Source organism: Lynx rufus, unplaced genomic scaffold (genome assembly GCF_022079265.1).
Source record: "Lynx rufus isolate CCGP_SWC_20201006 ecotype Redwood Valley unplaced genomic scaffold, mLynRuf1.p SCAF_34, whole genome shotgun sequence".
NCBI lineage: Eukaryota > Metazoa > Chordata > Mammalia > Carnivora > Felidae > Lynx > Lynx rufus.
The window spans coordinates 2,300,598-2,321,580 of record NW_025814850.1 but is presented as its reverse complement, the minus strand read 5'-3'; the positions used below and the strand labels follow the sequence as shown (position 1 = coordinate 2,321,580).

General features: G+C 52.8%; 1 protein-coding gene across 1 annotated transcript; it reads right to left on the bottom strand.

The window, feature by feature from the left end:
* Window positions 1-3,733: 3,733 nt before the first annotated feature.
* Window positions 3,734-19,713, bottom strand: HROB (homologous recombination factor with OB-fold). Its single transcript, XM_047093592.1, has 10 exons — window positions 19,529-19,713; window positions 18,501-18,551; window positions 12,556-13,731; window positions 11,056-11,139; window positions 9,462-9,602; window positions 8,765-8,873; window positions 8,492-8,577; window positions 8,022-8,147; window positions 6,546-6,663; window positions 3,734-4,433 (listed from the first exon to the last, which is right to left on the bottom strand). Exons 1-10 carry the CDS (start codon window positions 19,529-19,531, stop codon window positions 4,342-4,344), a joined length of 1,986 nt encoding a protein of 661 aa, XP_046949548.1. The 5' UTR covers window positions 19,532-19,713; the 3' UTR covers window positions 3,734-4,341.
* Between the last annotated feature and the right edge of the window lie 1,270 nt (window positions 19,714-20,983).

The following is a 20,983-nucleotide window of genomic DNA, read 5'->3' as shown; positions in this document are numbered from 1 at the left end:
ACGGGCAGGTGGAGACAGGATGCAGCCAGGTCTTCCAGCGTCTGCCTGGAATAACTCTGCACACATATGCACAGGGCTTTGCAAGTAATTACATTACCTTTACGTTCATCTTCTTTTTTTTTTTTTTGATGTTTACTTATTTATTTTGAGAGAGAATGTGCAAGCAGGGAGGAGCAGAGAGAGAGAGAGAGAGAGAGAGAGAATCTCAAGCAGGTGCCTCGCTGTCAGCACAGAGCCTGATTCAGAGCTTGAACCCACGAACCATGAAGTCATGACCTGAACCGAAATTAAGAGATGGATGTTTAGCCAACTGAGCCACCCAGGCACCCCAACTTTTACACCCATCTTCACTCCAAGGGCCATACTTCCTGGCTCACGGAGGTAAAAAGCTTGGTTTTGACAATAAATTATACAATCAAGCCACTGATCACACTTGAACACCTCTGAGGTGGGTGGTTTTATGTCGGTTTTAACGATGAGGAACTTAAGGGGAAATTAACAAGGGAAATTACTGGCTCCAAGGTCACCGCTTGGAGCGGAGCCAGGACTAGGACCCCAGGTGGCCAGACTGCATAGATGGTGCACTTTGGCTCCAGCTGCTGTGGCCACATGAGGGCGGACAGTGGTGAGAGCCTCTCCCCACCCTCCCAGCAGGCCAGCATGATCTCTAGAAACTGCCCGCAATGAATTTTGTGTCCCCGCCCCCCCCCATCCCCCGGCACCTAAAAGGGCTCACCTGCCTGCCAGGCAAGGGGTCCACCTGGCAACTGGGCACTAGGACCAAAGACACCTACAAACCACAAACTCATTCACCAAGAGAAAGCAGCTGTCCTTCCAGGAGCCTCTAGGGGGAGGAACGAGGCCGTGAAATAGCACTGGCGGGTGCTGCGGCCAAGACGGGGAGAAGGGGAGGGTACAAGGGATGCCCCAGCCTCGGCTGTCCCAATCCCCGACCTCTCCCAGTGTGCTGGCAGGAGGCCCCTCGGCCCCTCAGGGCCAGCCGAGCCCCACGGCGGCCCGGTCCCTCTGCGCCAGCGCTGCGGGCTCTCCTGGCCCCTCGGCCCGCAGCGCCTCCTCCCCTCCCTGGCACCGCAGCAGCCCCTGCTCCCTTACCTCCGACTACTTCCTCCCCCTGATCCCTCACACAAAGTCCCAGCGCTGCTTCTCGCACTGTCAGTCACCATCTCAGTGCCCTTAACTCAGACGGGCCCAGCCTCCTGCTGTTCCTTTCTCTGGCCACAATCCCTCTGCTCTGCCACCCAAGTGGAGGGATCTAAAATGGTTCATTTCCTAGCTTGACGGTGTCTGCTGGCTTCCAACAGCTGCCCTCTCCAAAGTGAAGCCCGGTTCCTCGGGCCCGAAGCATCCTCACTGAGGTTCCTCACCCTTCCCTGCCACTCCCCTGCCCCGCGCTCCAGGGGGACTTCACACGGACTTTGCGAAGGACCTAGCCCAGTGTCCCGTGGGCAGAAGTCGGCCATGCTGGGCCAGGATTTATTCAGCTGGGTCTCTGCGGCCCAGCAAGGGCCTGGCACACAATAGGTCTGGATGTGGTGTTTAGAAGCGCTTGGCTGGCAGCAGGCTGGCCCCTTATGTGTAGTGCATTGACTGAGGGCCCTTGTTCTCTGCCAGCCTGAACACTCATCTGCCTGCCCAAGTGGGTGGCAGCAGCCTGGGCTGTTTCCGGCACTGCCCTTACCCTGCTGTTCACCCACTCTGGCCCCAGCTTCTTGGTGGTATTCCAGGGTGGGGGATCCCAGAGGAGGAATGACATCATGCGCAGCGAGGTCTTTGGAGATCCTCAGAGAAAGGCGCCTCTATAAATGCGGCTGTGATTAACCCTGTTGGAACCCATTTGGTGTTTTAATTGCCCCGCCAACGGCCTAGCTCAGCACCCACAGCTGGGTTCCCAGGGTTGGGAGCCGATGGGCCGGGTGGGGCCAAGAGGGGCCAAGGTGGGGTGGGTGTCCCCGTCCTTCTGAGGCACACAGTGGTCATGACGTGTAGGGTGAAGGGCTGTGTTGACCTCCTCAGCCCCTCTGCAGCCTTCTTGTCTGTCACGCAGGCCTGAAGGTGCTCTGACTACAACCCAGTCCTCAGAGATACCGTGTGTTGTCTCCTGTCTTTAGCCTTAGCTTCCTGAGGGCAGAAAATGGAGGCTTTTACTCCAACCCCCACACAAACCCCCAGGGAGCCCAGTTCTAGTGGCGGGAACAGTGCCAGGTGACTGGATGCCCACCCTGCCCTCTGGGAGCTGAGCCTGTAGGGTAAGGAAGGACACAAGATTCCAGGATGCTGGTCAGGACTGTGAGCGGTAGAGAGCGGGGCTCAAGGGGACTGAGTGGGGAGTGGTATTGCAGGCCAAGGGGCACGGAGCGGTGTAGGTACCGGGCGACCCCCCAGCACAGGTGGGCTGTGTCCCAGATCTGAGCTGCGTCAGCAGGGCTGGGGAATTCGCAGTGGCTAGAAGAGGGAGAAGTGCAGGATCTGTTCAGGTAGGAAGGTTGCTAGCAAATTAGCCCCTTCTTGCTCCTGGGTTTGGAACACAAAAGCCTTTTAGAACAGGGCCCCACAGCAACCAGAAGCCAGCTGAACATGGCGTTCTTAAAGCACTCGCTCACTTCAGCCTTGACACAGGGATCCAGGGGATCAGCCTTTCTTCGGGAAGAAAGAGATTAGCGCCTTCCCCCAGAGCGGCGCCAGACCCACCGGAGGCCTCAGACGCACAGCAGCTTAGGGAAGGCTGAGGCCGACGCAGGGGAGGCTGGCAGTCAGACTAGGGTCTTTAACCCACACCCCCTCAACCACGAGCTGGGGGACAATTCCTTTCTTCCCTTCATTCCAGAGAGGAAAACAAGGTTGGCAACTTGGTATAATCACACCTTGTACACATGCCCCTTGTCCAACTCTGGTCTGAAAGGTAGCACAGCAAAGCTACAGGACAAGGCACTGTTGGACAACACAATAAAGTAGCGTTGGGTTATGACCCGACACATAAAACAAATACCCACGAGCCCACACTGATATAAATGTAGGACTGAGTAAGAAATGAGGGAGAATCCCCAATAATCTATACAGACATTCTGCCCTTAGAGAGGGTAGAACAGGACTCCTCATTCCTCAGCATGGGCAACACCTAGTGACTTTCTGTCAAAGAGGACAGTATGAAAAGAGAGAGGAAAATTTACAGTGGAGAACCCTGACAAACGCCTCCTTCAGCCAGGTGGTCAAGGTCAACATCAACCCTTGATGTGTGGTTTTACTTCTGTGGTCTTCCTCCACAAGACACGTAGCCCTAGTCTCATCTTTTTTTTTTTTTTTTTTTTTAATGAGACAAATTCCAATAGGGGGCCTCCTGGAATATGCTGGACCCATACTCTTCCAAGCTGTCAAAGTCATAAAAAACAAGGAGAGTCTGCCAGAGCCAGGAGGAGCCTGAGGAGACAGGACAACTGAATGGAATGTGGGGTCCTGGACCAGAAAAAGGACAGCAGGGAAACTGTAAATCTGAAGCAAGCACAAAGTCCAGTTAATAATCATCATGTACGGATACCGGTTCTTTGGTTGTAAGAAGTGTCCACGCTAACGTAAGATGCCGACAGGGAAACTGGGTGTGGGATACACAGGAACTCCCTGTGTTACCTTTGCGATAATTCTGTAAATCTCAAACTGTCTAGAAGAAAAGTTTATGAAGAAAGAGACAGAGAGAGACAGAGAGAGAAGGAAAACGAGCGGCTTGGCTCTGCCCTGGCCAAAGCCCCGCCGGCAGGACAGACAGGACCAGGAGCAGCGAGGGTGGAGGGGAGAGGGAGGCGGGCGGAACAGGCAGCTGCTTTATTTCAGAACAAGACACCACAGCCACACCCCTGCCCCCCAACACCTTGGAACCTTGGGCACGGGTGAGCTGGGCAGCCACAGGCCTCAAGAGACAAAGCAGAGGGAAGTCTGAGTGTGTTCCTTCCCCGACCGGAGGGACGGCCGCCACTGCTGTGGTGTGGCTCCTCAGGTGTTCAGGGGATAGGGAGTAAGGAGCTCAGGGGCCCCCAAAGTCAAGGTGAGGCAGAAGAGTGCCACACCTTCCCTGACGGCAGAAGGAACGGATGCACCCAAGGGCTTGGAGGACAGAGGAGCAGAAGGGCCACCCCTGGGCTGAGTTCCGGTATGAGTGACAGCAGCGGAGAGTCCGAGGGACAAGGGCGTTCCCAGGGAAAGCATCCAGGGTGGGGGTGGCCATAAAAGTCCTCAGCTGTGTTTATTCCCCAGTCGTGCCAGGCCTCCTCTCTCCCGGGGACCCGATCAGACACAACCGGGGCCTTGCTTGGGTGCTGAGAGGCTGCCTGCTCACGGTGGGTGCCTTGCCTCAGGGCAGTCCCAACTGCTGGTCCCACAGAAAAAGTCCTCAGGGAGCTCACTCAGGAGTCCATCTAGGTCATCTGCAGGGGGAGATGGAGAGGGTAGGCAGACTTAGTGTCAGCGTTAGGGTTCCACGTGACTCAGATCTAAAGCTCCTGCCCTTCAGGGAGGCCTGGACCAGGCCACACAGTTGGGCAGTGGTGACCGCACTAATGGGCCCGAGGCCGGCCTGACTCCCACCTTCCCTCTGCTTCCCACACACACACACACACACACACACACAAGGGGTACGGACAAAATGCCTGGGCCGTTCTGTCAAGAAAGACGCTTTGCCTAGGCCTCAGTGGTTCCTCTCTTTCCATCCAGAGTGCCTGAGCAGACAGACGTTCTCTAGTGCTACCCTCTCATTGGCCAGAGGGAGAAAAAAGGCGGGGAAAGCCATTTGAGGTGTTCAGAATCATTCCCTAATCATTCAGAAGCATTCCCTAATCTGGTTTCTCACCTCAAGAGCGTGAGACAACATCATCCCCTTCCCCAAAGGGCATTCAGGGGCGTTTGGAATGAAAGTAACTGACCCTGACTGTAGTTCTCAGACGGGTGCTTGTGTCTGAGAACTTGGAAATGGAGCTTGGTACTGTTACTGCTGACACAGCAGCTAACACATACTGAGCGTGTGCTGTACCGGGTGCGGGGCCGCACCCGCCGTACTCACCCCTTCCTTCCAGTCCTCACAGTATACTTCACGGGGCAGTTCATGGTGCTTCCTGTTAGAATCCCCACTTTATCTGAGAGAACCGAGTTCAAAGAGGTCAAACGGCCTGCCCGTGGTGAGCCTACTCAAGCTCCATCCCATGCCAGCGCCACGGCTTCCAGCTAGAAAACTCCCGCGCCACGGACGGGATCAGACCGCCCGCGGAGTAAGTCGGGCTGGAAACTACCCCTGCAGAGGCGAGTCTGGTCTGTCTCAGGGCACGTGATAAACATGGCTGCTGGAAGGATAGAAGCCTGTTTGGGGGCATTCAGAATTTGATTAAGGTGACCAGCCCCATACTCGGGGAAGTGGGACTGAAATTTGTAACAAAAAAAGGTGCCTCTCACTAGCTACATTAGGACGGTTCGGGGAAACTCTATATTTAATGAAGGGGAATGAGCAATCAGTGAGGGCCCAGGAAACTGGGAATCAGAGTAAGAACGAGTATTGGCGTCTCCAGGCCCTGTCCAGCCACCACGAGTAGTTGTCCGCTCGGCATGTCTGTCCCTACAGCGGAGTCGTGACACCAGCCACAATATCGTACAGGCAAGTCTCCTCAGTCTCACTCCCTGACCACCGGCGACCTTCTGAGGATGGTTTGGCTTGTCAGCAAGCTTACTTACAAGGACATTCCAGAGAAGATTCCAGCATAAGGAGTACTTTCTCATAGGCTATAAGTAAATGGGCTCTGTGGTTTATCCGTTGGTCTAACGCGAAACTGGTTCATGTGAGACACTTAAAGATTTATTTATTTATTTAAGTAACCTCTACACCCGGTGTGGGGCTTGAACTCACAACCCTGAGATCAAGAGTCGTACACTGTTCCGACTGAGCTAGTCAGGCGCCCCTAACGCGAGACACTTACCCATAATCTCAATGAACTGTGAGGCCAGACAGGGTTGAATTTATGGAATCGAAAAGCTAAGGCGCAGACTTGGATTGTGCTAGCTTCATGTGGGGGATGCTGCCCCCCGAGGAACAAGCTGGCTGTACCCTAACCCAGTATTTGGGCCTCTCGGGTCTGTGTCCTGGTCCCACACGGACGTGTGAGTCCTCAGCACCGCCTGCAGGGCCTCTGAGCTTGGTCAGGATACGGCAATCTGCCTCTGGGGTCTGGCCATCAGCCCACGGAAGACTCAAGCTGTGGCAGAAGGACGGTGCCGGTTCATCTCCTCCTTGTGGCTAAAAGCACACGGCGTGGAAATGGGGGAGACCTGTGGCTCACGCTGTATCTGCTTTATGTGGCCCCTATCACACCGGTAGTTAGTTCGGGGCCTGCAGCCTGGCCAGAAAAGACACCGCATACAATTTCTGTAAGGTTGCGTAAGACCCAAAGATTCACAGGAGGAGGAGAAAGATGCAGCCAGGTTCTTCTGGCTGTGCTATTCAAGAGGAAATAGAAGGAGAACCTCTTTTGCTCCTGGGGAGCTGACTCCCTTACCTGCTTCTGGGAGTTCTTCCTCAGGGGATGCCCCTGCTTCTGCATCGTGCGCTGTTCTGAGGCCTCTTCCAGACTTCGCAGTCTCATGGTGGAGGCTGCCAGGGAAGCTCCCTGGGTCCTGGGGACAGACACCCTGGTTACTAAAGCCTGTGCTCTGGATACCCCTCTGGACAATTCCACATCCACCCAGACGACCTCAATGGAATAGGTGGGGGTTCAGGAAAGACAATACAGAGGAGTGTGGCAGGGGCCAGTCACCCAGGGGAGGGAGATAAAAATACCCAACACCCAAAACAGCAGGTAATTAAAAAAACAAAACACTTTTTGGGCACTCTTCTTTCCTAATTTTGTTGGCATCTGGTGCTTTAGGAAATCTATATATAGTTGGAGCAGAGAGTGAAGAAGCCATTCAAAAATATGCTGAGGAGTTAGCCTGGGATTAAAAAGCTTTTAATAATGCCCACACTAGCTGATATATGAGCAGGTAGTGGAAATTAGTAATTAAACTGTTAACTATGGTTAGCCCTAGGGGATGGCAGCGGAGAAGAGTAAGTTACAAGCTTTGCTTTATTCTCTGTACCATTTCGATTTTTGTCAAGGGGTATGGATATCTTGAAACTTAAAAAGAAAGATGATCTTTTGGAAGCAGGGTGATTTTGAGAAAATGTGGAAGGTTAAGGGGAAAGATAAGAGAAATGGAAGTAGGCCATTAGAGCCAAGGGTGGAGCGTGAGCAGAAGTCATCAGGTCTAACCCTTCACTTCAGAGATGAAGCAACAGCAGGGGCAGGGACGGGACTTGCCCAAGGTCACGTTACAAATTACCAGCAGAGTGGGGACATGACCCAGGTCTCCTGACCTCCAGGCCGGGCCACGATAACAACCCAGGATCCCGGGAAGTGTGGAAGTGGCCACAGAGGGGACACTGTGTGCCAAGTCAAGGCCAGGCTCTGCACTCTTAGCCTGGAGTGGAGCTGCCTGGAACCCCGGGCTCCTTTAGTTCCCAAGGGGGGTGTCCCCACCTGGGTTCTGTGTGGGTGCCGCCTCACCTAGCATAGGTGGGGGCCAGGAGGGAAGATGCAGACTAAGTGCCAGCTCACCCGACAGTCTGAATGTAGCTCACTGTTCTCTGCCACCTGTAGCAGATCTGAGCCTCCGTCACTTACTGAGGGCCACACCCTCTGGGGGACGCACAACTTGCTTAGTTCTCAAGTGACTCCTATCCTCTCCAGTGCTCAAGCCTGCCATCAGATCACGATCCCCAAGAAGCCAGCTGCTCTAGGTCCTGTTACTGTGCCATCTGGCAGGCGGCTGGACCAGGAACAGAAGGAGATGACCCTGTCCCCAGAGGCATCTCTTCACCTCAGGGCAACTGCCCCCTTCACACCTCTGCTCCCCAGGGTGAAGGAGGGGAAGACACCAGAATATACAGGCAGAAAGCGGATCTCCCGGGCCCCGTTCCATCCCGCTCCTCTTACCTTGGGGAAGGGCGGAGATGGCTTGAGGAAGTTCCCATCCCCAGAATCTGGGCCGTAAATATGGACCAGGTTGTTGGGCGTCACGTTGAGGTAGTGATTTCGGAGCGAAGGAGAAAACACTCCAACCTCGGGTCGAGGAAGGGGAAGGTCAGTGCCCTGACGGGGCGCTAAGATGCTGTCCCATGCCACCTGGTCCCCGCCTGCCTCTCCCTCTCTGGCTTCTGCACCAGGCTCACCCAAACCGCTCCTGCCCCCGCCCTGTAGAAGCACATACCACACCCTCCTCTCCACACAACACAACCCCCCCCCCCATCCCCATCTGCCCCACAGAATAGGAGGCGGGGTCTAGCACCAGCCCAACCATTCCTGGCCTGGGGACCGGGGAGGGAAGGGAGCCAGACGGACAACTCAGGGGCTTCTCCAGGGTTGGGAGGGTTGGAGAGGAGGTCCGCATTTGGAGCCCCCCATACCTGCTTCAGCAGCAGCACTGAGCCAGGCTTCAGCTCACTCTGCCGGGCCTCGAGCAGCAACCTGTGCACCGTGCCCTGCATCTCTCCTGCAAATACCGCGCGGCCCATCAGTCTGGGTCAAGGACAGCGCAGTGACTGGTTTGGGCCCTGGCTGGGAAGTGGGCTGCTCACTGCCTCAATTTTCCCATCTGCAAATGAAGAGGGTGACTCCTCCTCATCTCCTGAACTCCACAAAGGCCACTCATCAGACACCCCCAGGACCTAACTTCTCACCCGTGGGGTCCTTGAAAACCACACTGGCGTCCATCGTGCTCCGACTCAGGGACTTGATCATCACTGCCATGTTGGGGACCTTGTTCCTGGGAAGCTGCCTCAGGGCTGCCTGGTTACAAGGAGAGGCATTTGCTGAGCAAGCCACATCCCACCTGTAAGGTTCCCAAGTGCACCAGGGCAACCGGAGGGGAGGAGGGGAGGAGAGTACAGGTGTGGTGATGCTCTTTTTGTGGGGGGCAAAAGGGCCGTCTGAAGGACCCATCCTGTCTCTCTCTAGCAGACCCGAAGCTGGCAGGTCCTTTCTGCCTCCTGCTTCCTTTCTCCAGCATATACGTATTTATAGAGAGCTACATCACAGCAGGCCACCAGAATGTGTCTGCATATGACCCTTGACCTCTAGGGAGCTCGATGGGTAACAGTGTGCTTACCCCCGCCTCATCCAGGGCCTGGATGTGCAGAGACATAGCCATAACCCACTTCCTGCTTCCACCTGTGCCTGATACTGTCGATGCTAGTGAAATGCTAGGTGAGCCGAAGATGATACAACCAAAAGGGACTCCGTGCTGCTGCTCAGAGACAGGCCTGGGGTAAGAGGGAGCAAACGGACAGCCCCTTTCCTAAGGTGGAGTAGGACAGCAGGTTGGTAGGAAGGGTAAAAACGGTCTTTCTTGCACATCTCAGCACTCAGGACCCTTACCTTCCGCAGCACCATGACGATGCTATAGGTACAGAGAAAGCAGGTGGGGTCTCTCTCCTCCAGGCCCAGAGCAGATTTCATGGCCAGCCAGGGCCCTCGCCCAAAATCCTCCTCCACCGACGCCTGGGAACTAGTAACAATCTGGCACCACAGAGCAGAGGGGGAGCCTGTGTTAATGGACCCACCTTGCTACAGACCTTGACTGAGACAGGATGGAGGGGTGGGAGGGAAGGGCACATTCCCTGCAACACGGTAGCCAGTCTCTGCTTTCGTTTATCCCCTAGGTCTCAGAATGGTACGTGAGATCTGGTTGCACAGCACATCTTTCATTTAACAGCAATAGCAAAGGTGCTCCTTGTTTATTTCATTTCATTTTAGGGCACCTGGGTGGCTCAGTCGTTAAGCATCTGACTTCAACTCAGCTCGTGATCTCACGGTTCATGAGTTCGAGTCCCACATTGGGTGAGCACAAGCCCGCTTCGGGTGAGCCCCACTCTCTCTCTCACCCCTCTTTCTCTCTCTCCCTCTGCCCCTCCTGGGATCCTCTCTCTCTCTCTCTCTCTTTGTCCCTCACTCACTTGCACCCTCTCTCTCAAAAATTTTTTTTAAATTTTAAATCAGTGCCTGACTTTAGTTGTCCCGAAGCAAAAGACGGTCTATCCATGCTTGTCTCTTGTGTAACGGCCTCGAAAAGTCTTAGGGCCAGGGAGCCCCCACTTACATTGATAGGCTTTCACAGTGCCTTAAGTCATTTCGAAACAGTCATATTTTATTTGGGATGCCTCTGGCTTAACTATTAACCTTCTTATATTAAAAAATGCTCATATTAAAAAACGCCTGGGTGGCTCAGTCGGTTAAGCATCTGGCTTCGGCTCAGGTCATGATCTCGTGGTTCATGGGTTCGAGCCCCGGGTTGGGCTCTGCGCTGACAGCTCGGAGCCTGGAGCCTACTTCAGATTCTGTGTCTCCCTCTCTCTTTACCCTCCCCTGCCCGCACTCTGTGTCCTCTCTGAAAAATAAACGTTAAAAGAAAAAAAAAATGCTTTGAACCCAGAGGAGTATTTGCTGCTTTGGACCTGAAGTGGACTGATAGATCTGTGGAACTACAGCAAAGAGAAAAACTGCTAGCGAATTAAAAGCAAAAGTGGGTGTGAGGGCAGAGTAGGTCAACGAGAATCCCAGTGAGGAGGAAGGATGGGTCTCCCCCACCAAAAAGGAATCCACTGGAGGCAAGATGAAGGCAGATCGTTCCCCACTCAATTCTCAGAAACCTGAGAGGAGGGGTTCCTGAGACACAATTTCCTAATACCTATTACGCTCCCCTCCCCTGAGGAAAGACGGGAGTTAGCTGGGCCTTTCTTTCTTAGAGGAGTAGGGAAGACTGGACCCCTGGCCTCGGTCAGCATCAGGACAGGCTTCACTTTGTGCCAGGAGAATCGCCACTTTCCCAAACGGCCTTCGCCACGTGCCCTTTGGTGCGTCACCGCGGGGAGGCCTAGCAGCATAGACTGCTTCTCAACTCCTAAAACGTGCAGGGATGTCCCTTACTCTTAAGTGATGCCCAGGAAGTGAACATCCGCAGGGAACCAGTTACCTCAGCCCGGAATTTAGCCAGGGCACCATGAGTCGGAGTCTGGGGTGTGGAAACCATGATCTCCTCCAGATTTTTCCCACTGTGCTGCAAGGGGAGAGAGAAGAAGGCGAGAGCGAGCTCAGCAGCTGTTATTTACAAGTTGCAGCTTCTTGTCTGGGTTACATAATGAGTTCAGGAAACTATCAGGGACAATTAACACATATTACATCTCTCCTAACGAAGTCTCAGGAGCCTCGTTGGCAGCTCAAAAAAAGATGCTTTGGGGACTGTTTTGGGAATGTGAGGGAGCTGGAGCTGGCCCAGGAACAAAACCCAGGGCTTCGTGAAGGAGGCAATGACCCGGATAGAGAGGCCTGGGCTAGGCAAAGGGGCAGCTTTCCCCAAATCCCTTCTCAGGGACCGAACCCTTCCCTGCAGAGATCTAGCCCGGGAGGAAGGTAGATGGCCTCCTTGGATTTCCCTTAAAGTGCCAGCGAAGAGCAAGGAACAGGCAGAAATTATCTGAACTGCCCTAAAACGTGAGAAAAGGAGTACACCAATCACCACCAGATCAGACCCGCAGAATCCCGTTATCTGGGATCTGATCCAAGATGCTTTGACGGATACTGTCCCTCCACCACCGCTGAAATTCAAACTCTCAGCACAGCCCGGCTTCCCCACGCCGACCCCGCACACCAGCCGCAGTGAGCTGTTCTCTGCACCTCTGATGGCATCTTGCTCTTACGCCGCTGTGCCTTCGCACACGCTCTTCCCGGTCTTGCCACCGCTGACATGCCTCCCGGAGAGCAGCCTTCCTACACACACCTGTTAACCTCCTAGCCATCCCTCCAAAGCCCACTCGGTAAGCATAAGGAGTCCAGTGTCTCCCCTGCACCTAGGGAATGACCTCTACTCACACTATGCATTTTATGTCTAATCGCTCGTTCGCGTCCGCTTCTTCCACTGCACTGGAACTACTTCTGTTTTAACCTCTGCATTCCCAGTTCCAAGCGAACTGACCAACACATACAAGTCCTTAGGAAACACGTGAATTAATCTGCCTTGCCTTAGTGCTAGCAAACAGTAGGGGCTCAACAGAATAAAAGTTGTGAGGTTCTCAGAGCCAAAGCACCTCTCTCGCCTGTGGTTTTTCAAGCACTTGATTCTTTCTTCCCACTTTTTTTGACTTCTTCTACCACTTGGAAAGCACCCCTCTCTGGGGTGCCTGCGTGGCTCAGTTGGTTAAATATCCGACTTCGGATCAGGTCATAATCTCGCGGTTTGTGGATTCGAGGCCCGCGTCAGGCTCTGTGCTGACAGATCCGAGCCAGGATCCTGCTTCGGATTCTGTGTCTCCCTCTCTCTCAAATAAAATAAACATTAAAAAAAACAAAACAGCCCTCTCTCTGCACTTTCTCCTTCCCTCCCTCCCCCAGGAGTGAAGATATTCTGGGACCAGATTCTCCCCCTTGTCCCCGCAACGTCCTGGACCCCTTCTGCCAACGAGAACCTGTCACTCACCTGGTGGGGCAGGATCCCTGCGGGGCCGGGGAAGCGGCGGGTTTTGGTGCGGGCGGGTCGCTGGGGTGTCCGGTTGGCAGCAGTGACCAGCTGCACCAGGTGGTTGGTGACTATGGGTGGCTGGAGAACTGCTTGGGGAACCAGGGAGGAATGGGGGCTCTTTGGGGTGCCGGCAGGACACTTGACGGAAGCCGCTGGAGCTCGGGGTTGTAAGGGGCTCCGAGGAAATAACGCAGAGATAGTCCTCGAGGGAGTAGAACAGATCGAGTTGGGAGTTCGTGGACCAGGAAGGTGAGATTTGCCACGCAAGCAGGCATTTGGACGTTGGAATGACTGACCAGGGAAAGGACTTTGCGGGCTGCTCTGAACAGGCCGGCCAGCAGCTTGGAGAGGCTGTGCCGCTCGAAGAGCAGGCCCCTGAGGGCAGGCTTCCGAGTGGGGTTGCTGAGCAGGAACTGTTGAGGCAGCTGGGGTAGGAAGGTTGCTCACGGCACCGGGTCTCAGGTGGGGCTGTGCAGTCCTACAGTAGACCCCAGGTGCTGGGGGCTCATCGTCGGCTAACATGACACTCGTTATGTGGGAAGCAGGCGTGGGCCCCTTTAGGCAAGACCTGCTCAGCTCAGCTACGCGAGCCTTTTTAGCCAAAGCTAAGTCCTCCTGCTGCCAGGTGGGCGGGATTCCCGTGGCCTCACTGCTGATTCCAAGTTCCAGCTCCACGCCAGGCCCCTCCAGCTCCATGCTTGCCAGGACCTTATCAAATTCATCTTGTTCAGGCCCCTCAAAGCCACTAATCATCTGCTGTTGGCTCTCAAAGGTGAGCAGGGGGCGGGAGGCTGATGTCTGGGGTCTCGCTGGCTCTTTGAGCACTTCTGGCAGGGACACTCGTCTCTGATGGCCAGTCCAGCTGCTAGAAGTCGAGACAGGCCTTAGGGGGGCTGTTCCTATGGAAGGCGGGTCCCTGATGGCCCTGGGCATGCTGGAGGTAGGAAGGCGGAGTCCCAGGGCCGACGGGCCCAAAGCCTCTGAAGGAGCAGTGGGGCATGACGGCAGCTGCCCAGAAGACTGTGCCGGCACGGTCTCCTGTGGCCTAGAAGAGACAGGTCTCAGGCATCCAGCATTCAAAGGCCGTGAGCCAGCAAACTCGTTCTCTGCATCCTCCACAGCAGATAAAAAATCCTACAAAGAAGCAGAGATAGTGGGTCTTGGCATCTGGAAATCAACAAACACACTCTGTCTCTCTTTTTTTTAACGTTTATTTATTTATTTTTGAGAGAGAGAGAGAGAGAGAGAGAGAGCACACACCCACACATACAAGTGGGGGGTGGGGCAGACAGAGAGGGAGACAAGAGAATCCCAAGCAGGCTCCGTGCTGTCAGCACAGAGCCCAACACAGGGCTTGAACTCATGAACTGTGAAACTGAGCCAAAAATATGAGCTGGACACTCAACCAACTAAGCCACCCAGGTGCCCCAAAGGAACACTCTTGCTCTTACTTTCATGCATGTGGCGTGTATATAAGCACAGATACATGCAAGTGAAAAACCAAGCCATGAAAGACAATGGTGGAGTCTCTCACCATCTTTGACCTTGTCCATGAGCCCACCTCCAGACTTTTTTTTTTTAAGATTTTATTTCTAAGTAATATCTATATCCAACGTGGGGCTCAAATTTACAACCTAGAGATCGAGTCCCATGCTCCACAGGGGCGCCTCGTGGCTCAGTCGGTTAAGCATCTGACTTCATGGGGCACCTGGGTGGCTCAGTGGGTTGAGCGTCCAACTTCAGCCAGGTCACGATCTCGCGGTCCGTGAGTTGGAGCCCCGCGTCGGGCTCTGGGCTGATGGCTCAGAGCCTGGAGCCTGTTTCCGATTCTGTGTCTCCCTCTCTCTCTGCCCCTCCCCCGTTCATGGTCTGTCTCTCTCTGTCCCCCCAAAAAAATAAAACATTGAAAAAAAAGCATCTGACTTCAGCCCAGGTCATGATCTCGCAGGTTGTGAGTTTGAGTCCCGTGTCAGGCTCTGTGCTGACAGCTCAGAGCCTGGAGCCTGCTTCAGATTCTAGGTCTTCCTCTCTCTCTCTGCCCCTCCCCTGCTCATGCTCTGTCTCTCTCTCCTTCAAAAATAAATAAATGTTAAAAAAAAAAAAAAAAGTCTCATGTTCCACCCACTGAGCCAGCCAGGTGCCCCAGAATGTTTCTGGTAGAAGCCTGGAGGTGATGGGATGCCTGGCTAGCTCAGTCGGTGGAGCATGGGACTCTAGATCTCAGGGTTGTAAGTTCAAACCCCACGTTGGGTATAGAGATTAGTTAAAAATAAAATCTTTAAAAAAAAAAAAGGAAATAAGGAATGAAAGAAACATTGTTTTAAAAAAAAAATTTTTTTTAACGTTTATTTATTTTGAGACAGAGAGACCGAGCATGTACGGGGGAGGGTCAGAGAGAGGGAGACACAGAATCTGAAACAGGCTCCAGGCTCCGAGCTGTCAGCACAGAGCCCGACTCGGGGCTCAAACTCATAGACCGCGAAATCATGACCTGAGCCGAAGTCGGCTGCTTAACCGACTGAGCCACCCAGGCGCACCAAGAAAGAAACATTCTAAGGCTAAGTCTTCAGGTAGCTTCTCTCGGGGGACAGGGAAGCGGTGGCAGTCAGGGGAGTGGCAGGAGAAGCAAACATACCAGGGCACAAAGGAATCCAATCACCCAAGGCCACACACCCATCTCAAGAAAACAAGCTTTCTGGTGTCCAGCCTGTGCAACAGGGGTCTATCCAGCTGGTCATGCTGCCTGTTCTCAACGCACTCCTCCCCCCTCCTCCACCACACACACACACACACACACACACACACACACACACACACACACAGCCTTCACTAAGCCAGAGGCCTTGGATCCAGCAAAATAGGCAGAAGTTAAATATAGCTTTTCAGGCAAGTTAAATTAAGTATGGATTCCAGTTGGGAAGCAAGGTGAGATTGACGCCTTCGAGAGCAACAGACCTGTTCTGAGGGTGTTTTTAAGTTAGAACTGCTGATTTAACTGACAGGAAGGTCCCCTCCACCCCCAACCCGTGCTGCTGCATTGGAGTGTCTGGGCCAGAGAAAGGTTTTTTCTGGCTTTGTGTATTATCGGGGGTGTAGCATACTCTAGCAGGACTATCAGCTAGAGCTGATAGATTTAGCAATAATAACAATATTAGAATTACAGCAGCAATAAAATCCTGATGATCCTGGAGGTTGACAGATCCCTTTTCTCCTAAAGAGCTCACTCACAGGGGTGCCTGGGTGGCTCAGTCGGTTGAGTTTCCGACTCTGGCTGAGGTCATGGTCTCGCGTCTGTGAGTTTGAGCCCCGCGTCGGGCTCTGTGCTGACAGCTCTGAGCCTGGAGCCCGCTTTGGATTCTGTGTCTCTCCCTCTGTCCCACCCCACCCTCAAGCTCTGTCTCTCTCTCTCTCTCAAAATAAATAAATAAACATTAACAAAAAAAAAGAGCTCACTCTCATACATGATGTCATCTGCCTTGGGAAGGGGGAAACGGACTGGCCATGGAACAGAAACTTGAACTGTCAGAGTCCTTCACTCTTCTTTTTTTTTTTTTTTTTTTTTAAGTAATCTCTATGCCCAATGTAGGACTTGAACTCACGACCCCAAGATCAAAAGTCACATGCTCTACCCACTGAGCTGGCCAGGCACCCCACAGACCTTCATTCTTTTAAAAAAAAAAAACTTTTTTTAATGTTTATTTATTTCTGAGGCAGAGAGAGCCAGAGCATGAGTAGGGAAGGGGCGGAGAGGGAGGGAGACACAGAATCAGAATCAGAAGCAGGCTCCAGGCTCTGAGCTGTCAGCACGGAACCTGATGTGGGGCTCGAACTCATGGACTGTGAGTCATGAGACCTGAACCGAAGTCAGTCGATTCGTGACTGAACCACCCAGGTGTCCTGAGACCTTCATCCTTAATCCCGTTACTGGCCCAGCCGTCCTACCATCACCTGGTAAGAACCAAGTGGGGCACTTAGCCACTTTTGCAGCCTGTAAATACACATCTACAAAGCTGAAAGACAAGGACAAGGACACATCTCCTCGACAAAGCTGGCAATTTTGAATTTTTTTAAAAACCGAATTAGGGGCGCCTGGGTGGTGTAGTCGGTTAAGCGTCCGACTTCAGCCAGGTCACGATCTCGTGGTCCGTGAGTTCGAGCCCCGCGGTGGGCTCTGGGCTGATGGCTCAGAGCCTGGAGCCTGTTTCCGATTCTGTGTCTCCCTCCTCTCTGCCCCTCCCCCGTTCATGCTCTGTCTCTCTCTGTCCCAAAAATAAATCAATGTTGAAAAAAAAAATTTTTTTTAAATAAAAAAAAAATAAAAACCGAATTAAAGTCTCCAAGTGATAACAAAAACATGTAACAATCTGAAACCATGCCGGGTGCCAGGGACCATGTAAACATTTTACCAGAATTCTCGCAATGAATTTTCACAATGGCCCTAATAGATATTATTATTCCTGTTTTATGGATTCAGAAATGGAGACTCAGAGAAGTTAAGTACCTTCACAGAATCAGGATTAGAACTCATATGTGCCCCTGTCACTATGTCTTAGGGCTTCTGTGAATGAGCAAAGCCAGAGACTGATTTTTAAGGGGTCTGAGGAAGTTCTGTTTTCCCTTTCAAACCTCAGGTTCCAAAAGCCTCAAAAGAACTGTGAAAAGGACTGTGGGGCCCCTGGTGCAGCATTCATCACCATACTAGGTACAAACTGGGCATCTGGACAAATTCTAAACGTGATTTTTATTTTATTTACTAAACATGATTAAAAAAAATTTTTTTTAATGTTTATTTTTGAGAGAGAGAGGCAGAGCATGAGCAGGGGAGGGGCAGAGAGAGAGACACAGAATCTGAAGCAGGCTCCAGGCTCTGAGCTGTCAGCACAGAGCTTGATGTGGGGCTTGAACCCACGAACCTGTAAGATAGATCATGACCTGAGCTGGAGTCAGATGCTTAACTGACTGAGCGCCCCATTCCTAAACATGATTTTTAAAGCACAGAGCTGGGAGACAAAAAATAGGCTGGAATGGCTTGTCGCCGATAAAATAAAGCAATTCTACTCTATAAATGCAGCTTAATAGTTTCCACATATGTAGACTGGAATCAGGAGGCGAGGACCTCACCCGGATTGTTGGTGCTGTATTCTTAAGCAGGTTAATTTACCTATTTGGGTTTTACTCACTTCAATCCTACCTCTTTCTGAAAAGGATTTCAGGTAGCAATTTTGGGCCTCCCAGAGGAAACTATATCCATTGGATCTGAGCAGAAAGAGAGCTGTGGGGATGGCTAGCTTATTCAGTGATCTCTGACTATACCCCCAGATTAGAAATAGCCCTGCCTGGGCCCATCCCTAGAAGTCCTGGTTTAATTGGTGTGTGTTAGGGCCTCAGCAGGGGTGATTCTAATGTGCTGGCTTCCGATCCCTCAGTCTAATCCCTCATCTTCTGAGAAAGAGGGAAGGGAAGAGCCTCTGGAGCAAAAGAATATCCCTCATACTGTAGAAAACACAAGGCCAGAGAATGAAGTAATTTTCCCTGGCTCACATAGCCACTTGGCGACCGACCTCAGGCCTCCCGTCATCCAGTCACTGTGTTGTCTCTGGCTCCCATAAACTTTCTTTCCCACCTCAAGTATGTCATCGTAAAGGTGAATCGAATCATCCACATAATATAGCTTCCAGGCCAGGGCCCTTACCATTTAGGCACCTCCCGTCTCTGGCTTTGTGTTTCTAAAACGGTTAAGTAGGCTGTTTACATGTCTCCTGTTTTCTCAGCCTCTCACAGACACAAAAGCTATACATGTCAAAAGAAAGGAGGCTGGGGCAGGCTGCTTCAAAATGTTCTGAGTCTGGGTGTTTACAACTCAAGACCTCCTCTGCTATCTCTGATCACCAACACTTCCTTACCTCATCTTCAAACTCCTCTTCCACAGTAAACAGCTTCTGCAAACTGCATGCCTGAGAGGAAAACAAAGCAATTGAGGTTGGAGGAGAAATTCTGCTTGCAAGTACATTCTGTCCTCACTACGCTTCTTTCCAATTCTAACAGGACCACCAGGTGTACTGTTTTTTATTTTTATTTATTTTTTATTTTTTTGCTAGTGCTGAGGGAGGAATAAGGGATGAGGAGGGGAGAGATGGGATTTACTTAAAGGCTCGGATGATTTAGAATCCCTTCTTGTAAAATAACCCACGCAGATCCAGCTGCATTAGCCCTGGGAGAGGGGGGAGGAGGCAAGAGGAAGGCTGCCAGAGGGAACCTGGGTCATTCTTTGGACTCCGCGCCGTGCACATGGGCTTAAGGATTTTGCAACATCCCAAAGACCTGGCCTGGGGAACCCATGTCAAACAAGAGAGAGGTCACCATAAATCCAAGCATGCCCAGCGGTGCTAGTGGCCTTGTTTCTGAAAGCCAAACCAATGGTTTCCTTCTATCTAATCCCATGCCCCAAAGCCAGCGTCCCAGGAGGGTAGGATGTCCCAGTCCACGGTTCCTTCTTTCTAGGCAGCAGGGCTACTGTGGCCAGCTCTTAGACTGGCGTCAAACTCAAGAGCAGCGGGCTGTGCCTAAACCCCGGTTGCCAAAAGAGCAAGAGCTACAGTTAGGCACCCCCACCCCCACGCGTCCAAGGATCAGAGTGACCGGGTTAGGGGAAGGGGGTGGGGGCTCTGGAGGCGTGACCTTTGAACCAACCGGGGAGGATGACCAGGAGTTCTCCAAGAAGAGATGGAAGGCAACAGGAGGGAAACTGAGGCCCAGAGAGAGGGAGGTGTGTGGCGAGGACCTTCCCAAGGGTCTCCGGGCAAGCACTGACTAGAACCTAGGTCTCCCGAAGCCACCAAGCTCTGACCCAAACCCTAGCCGGCCTTGCAGCTAGCACGAGAGAAGGGCTGGAAGCCAGAAGGCAGTTCTGCGGCCTCGGGCGCGGCATTACCATGGCGACGGCCGGCGGGCTCCGGCGAGGGGGGTGGCCGGGAAGCCCCCGACTCGAGGGGTCGCCGGGGCCTCGGTCTTGGTTGCGGTGGGAGCGTCGGAGTCCGGGCCGCACGGTCTCTGAGGCGAGGTCGGAGAAAGGCTACTCAGCGACCCTGGCGGGGGCCGACAAACCCGGGAAGCCGAGCACCAGCGCCCGAGGCCACTTTCGAAGCGGCCGCGACTCCCGAGTCTCCGCCCTCTTAAAGGGGCTGGCCTATTTCTATCCCGCCGACACAAAGGCCCTTCCTCCGTCAGTCTTCCGCCTCGGCCTTAAAGGGAAATGAATGGGCTCTCGGTCGCCCCCCAGCGGCCCCTCGGGTCAGGTCGGCGGCTTCAACAGGAGTTCTGCGAGAGCAGGCTGGGAATCCTGGGTCCCCGGTGCCGCCCACACCCTCCTCTCTAGAGTTAAGCACACCAGGGACCTGGCACTAGAGCGTGAGTCTCATTCACATCAGAATCCGCCCCATTGGTCTGTCTATCCATTCATCTGTCCATCCATCCTTGCAACACGTAGGTATTAAGCAAAGATGTTCTTGGTCTTGCTCTTTTTACCCTTCATAGTTCAGCTTAGATCTCAGATCTTCCCTGTCACTGGTCTCTCAGGTAACATCCCTCCACCCATGGTTTACATCTTTATTGTGTGTCTTCCTCACTCAAATATGAGCTCTCGGGTTTCAGCACCAAAACCAAAACAAACCAATCAAACAAACAACAAACAAGCAAAAAATATGAGTTCCGTGTGGGCAGGGACTTTGGCTTGTTCAGCTTTGTATCTCCAGCACTTAGCACAACGCTCAATAGAATTATTGAATGAATGACACAATGACTACCGTGTATCTGGCACAATGCTTAACACTGGAGACAGAGACGTTAAGAAGAGTCCTTGTCCCTCAAGTTCACAAGTCAAGGAGACATAGGTCAAAAAATAGTCTAGGATAGTTGTGCAGAGAGATGCACAGGGTCCCAGTGAGCTGGCATAGCTAGTTAGCTCTTATCACTGAGCCAGTCCTCAGTCCTCCTGTTTTCCTTCTTGCTTGTCACTATAGGGAGTGACATGAGAGCCGCATAGTCATTTATTTGTTTGTTTGTTTGTTTATTTATAAGTAGGCTTCCCACCCAGCTTGGAGCCCAACATGGGGCCCGAACTCATGACCCTGAGATCAAGACCTGAGCTGAGATCAAGAGTCTGAGGCAAGGGGCGCCTGGGTGGCTCGGTCAGTTAAGCGTCCCACTTCGGCTCAGGTCATGATCTCACGGTCTGTGAGTTTGAGCCCCGCGTCGGGCTCTATGCTGACAGCTCGGAGCCTGGAGCCTGTTTCAGATTCTGTCTCTCCCTCTCTCTCTGCCCCTCCCCTGTTCATGCTCTGCCTCTCTCTGTCTCAAAAATAAATAAATGTTTAAAAAAAAAAAAAAA

What these genes read in the sequence shown, in the direction of transcription:
- HROB (XM_047093592.1), bottom strand. An exon ending in AAGAGGAGTTTGAAGATGAG is followed by an intron (nt 13,732 to 18,500) that starts GTAAGGAAGTGT and finishes GCTTCTTTGTAG; the next exon opens with GATTTTTTATCTGCTGTGGA. An exon ending in CAGGGATCCTGCCCCACCAG is followed by an intron (nt 11,140 to 12,555) that starts GTGAGTGACAGG and finishes CTCCCCTTGCAG; the next exon opens with CACAGTGGGAAAAATCTGGA.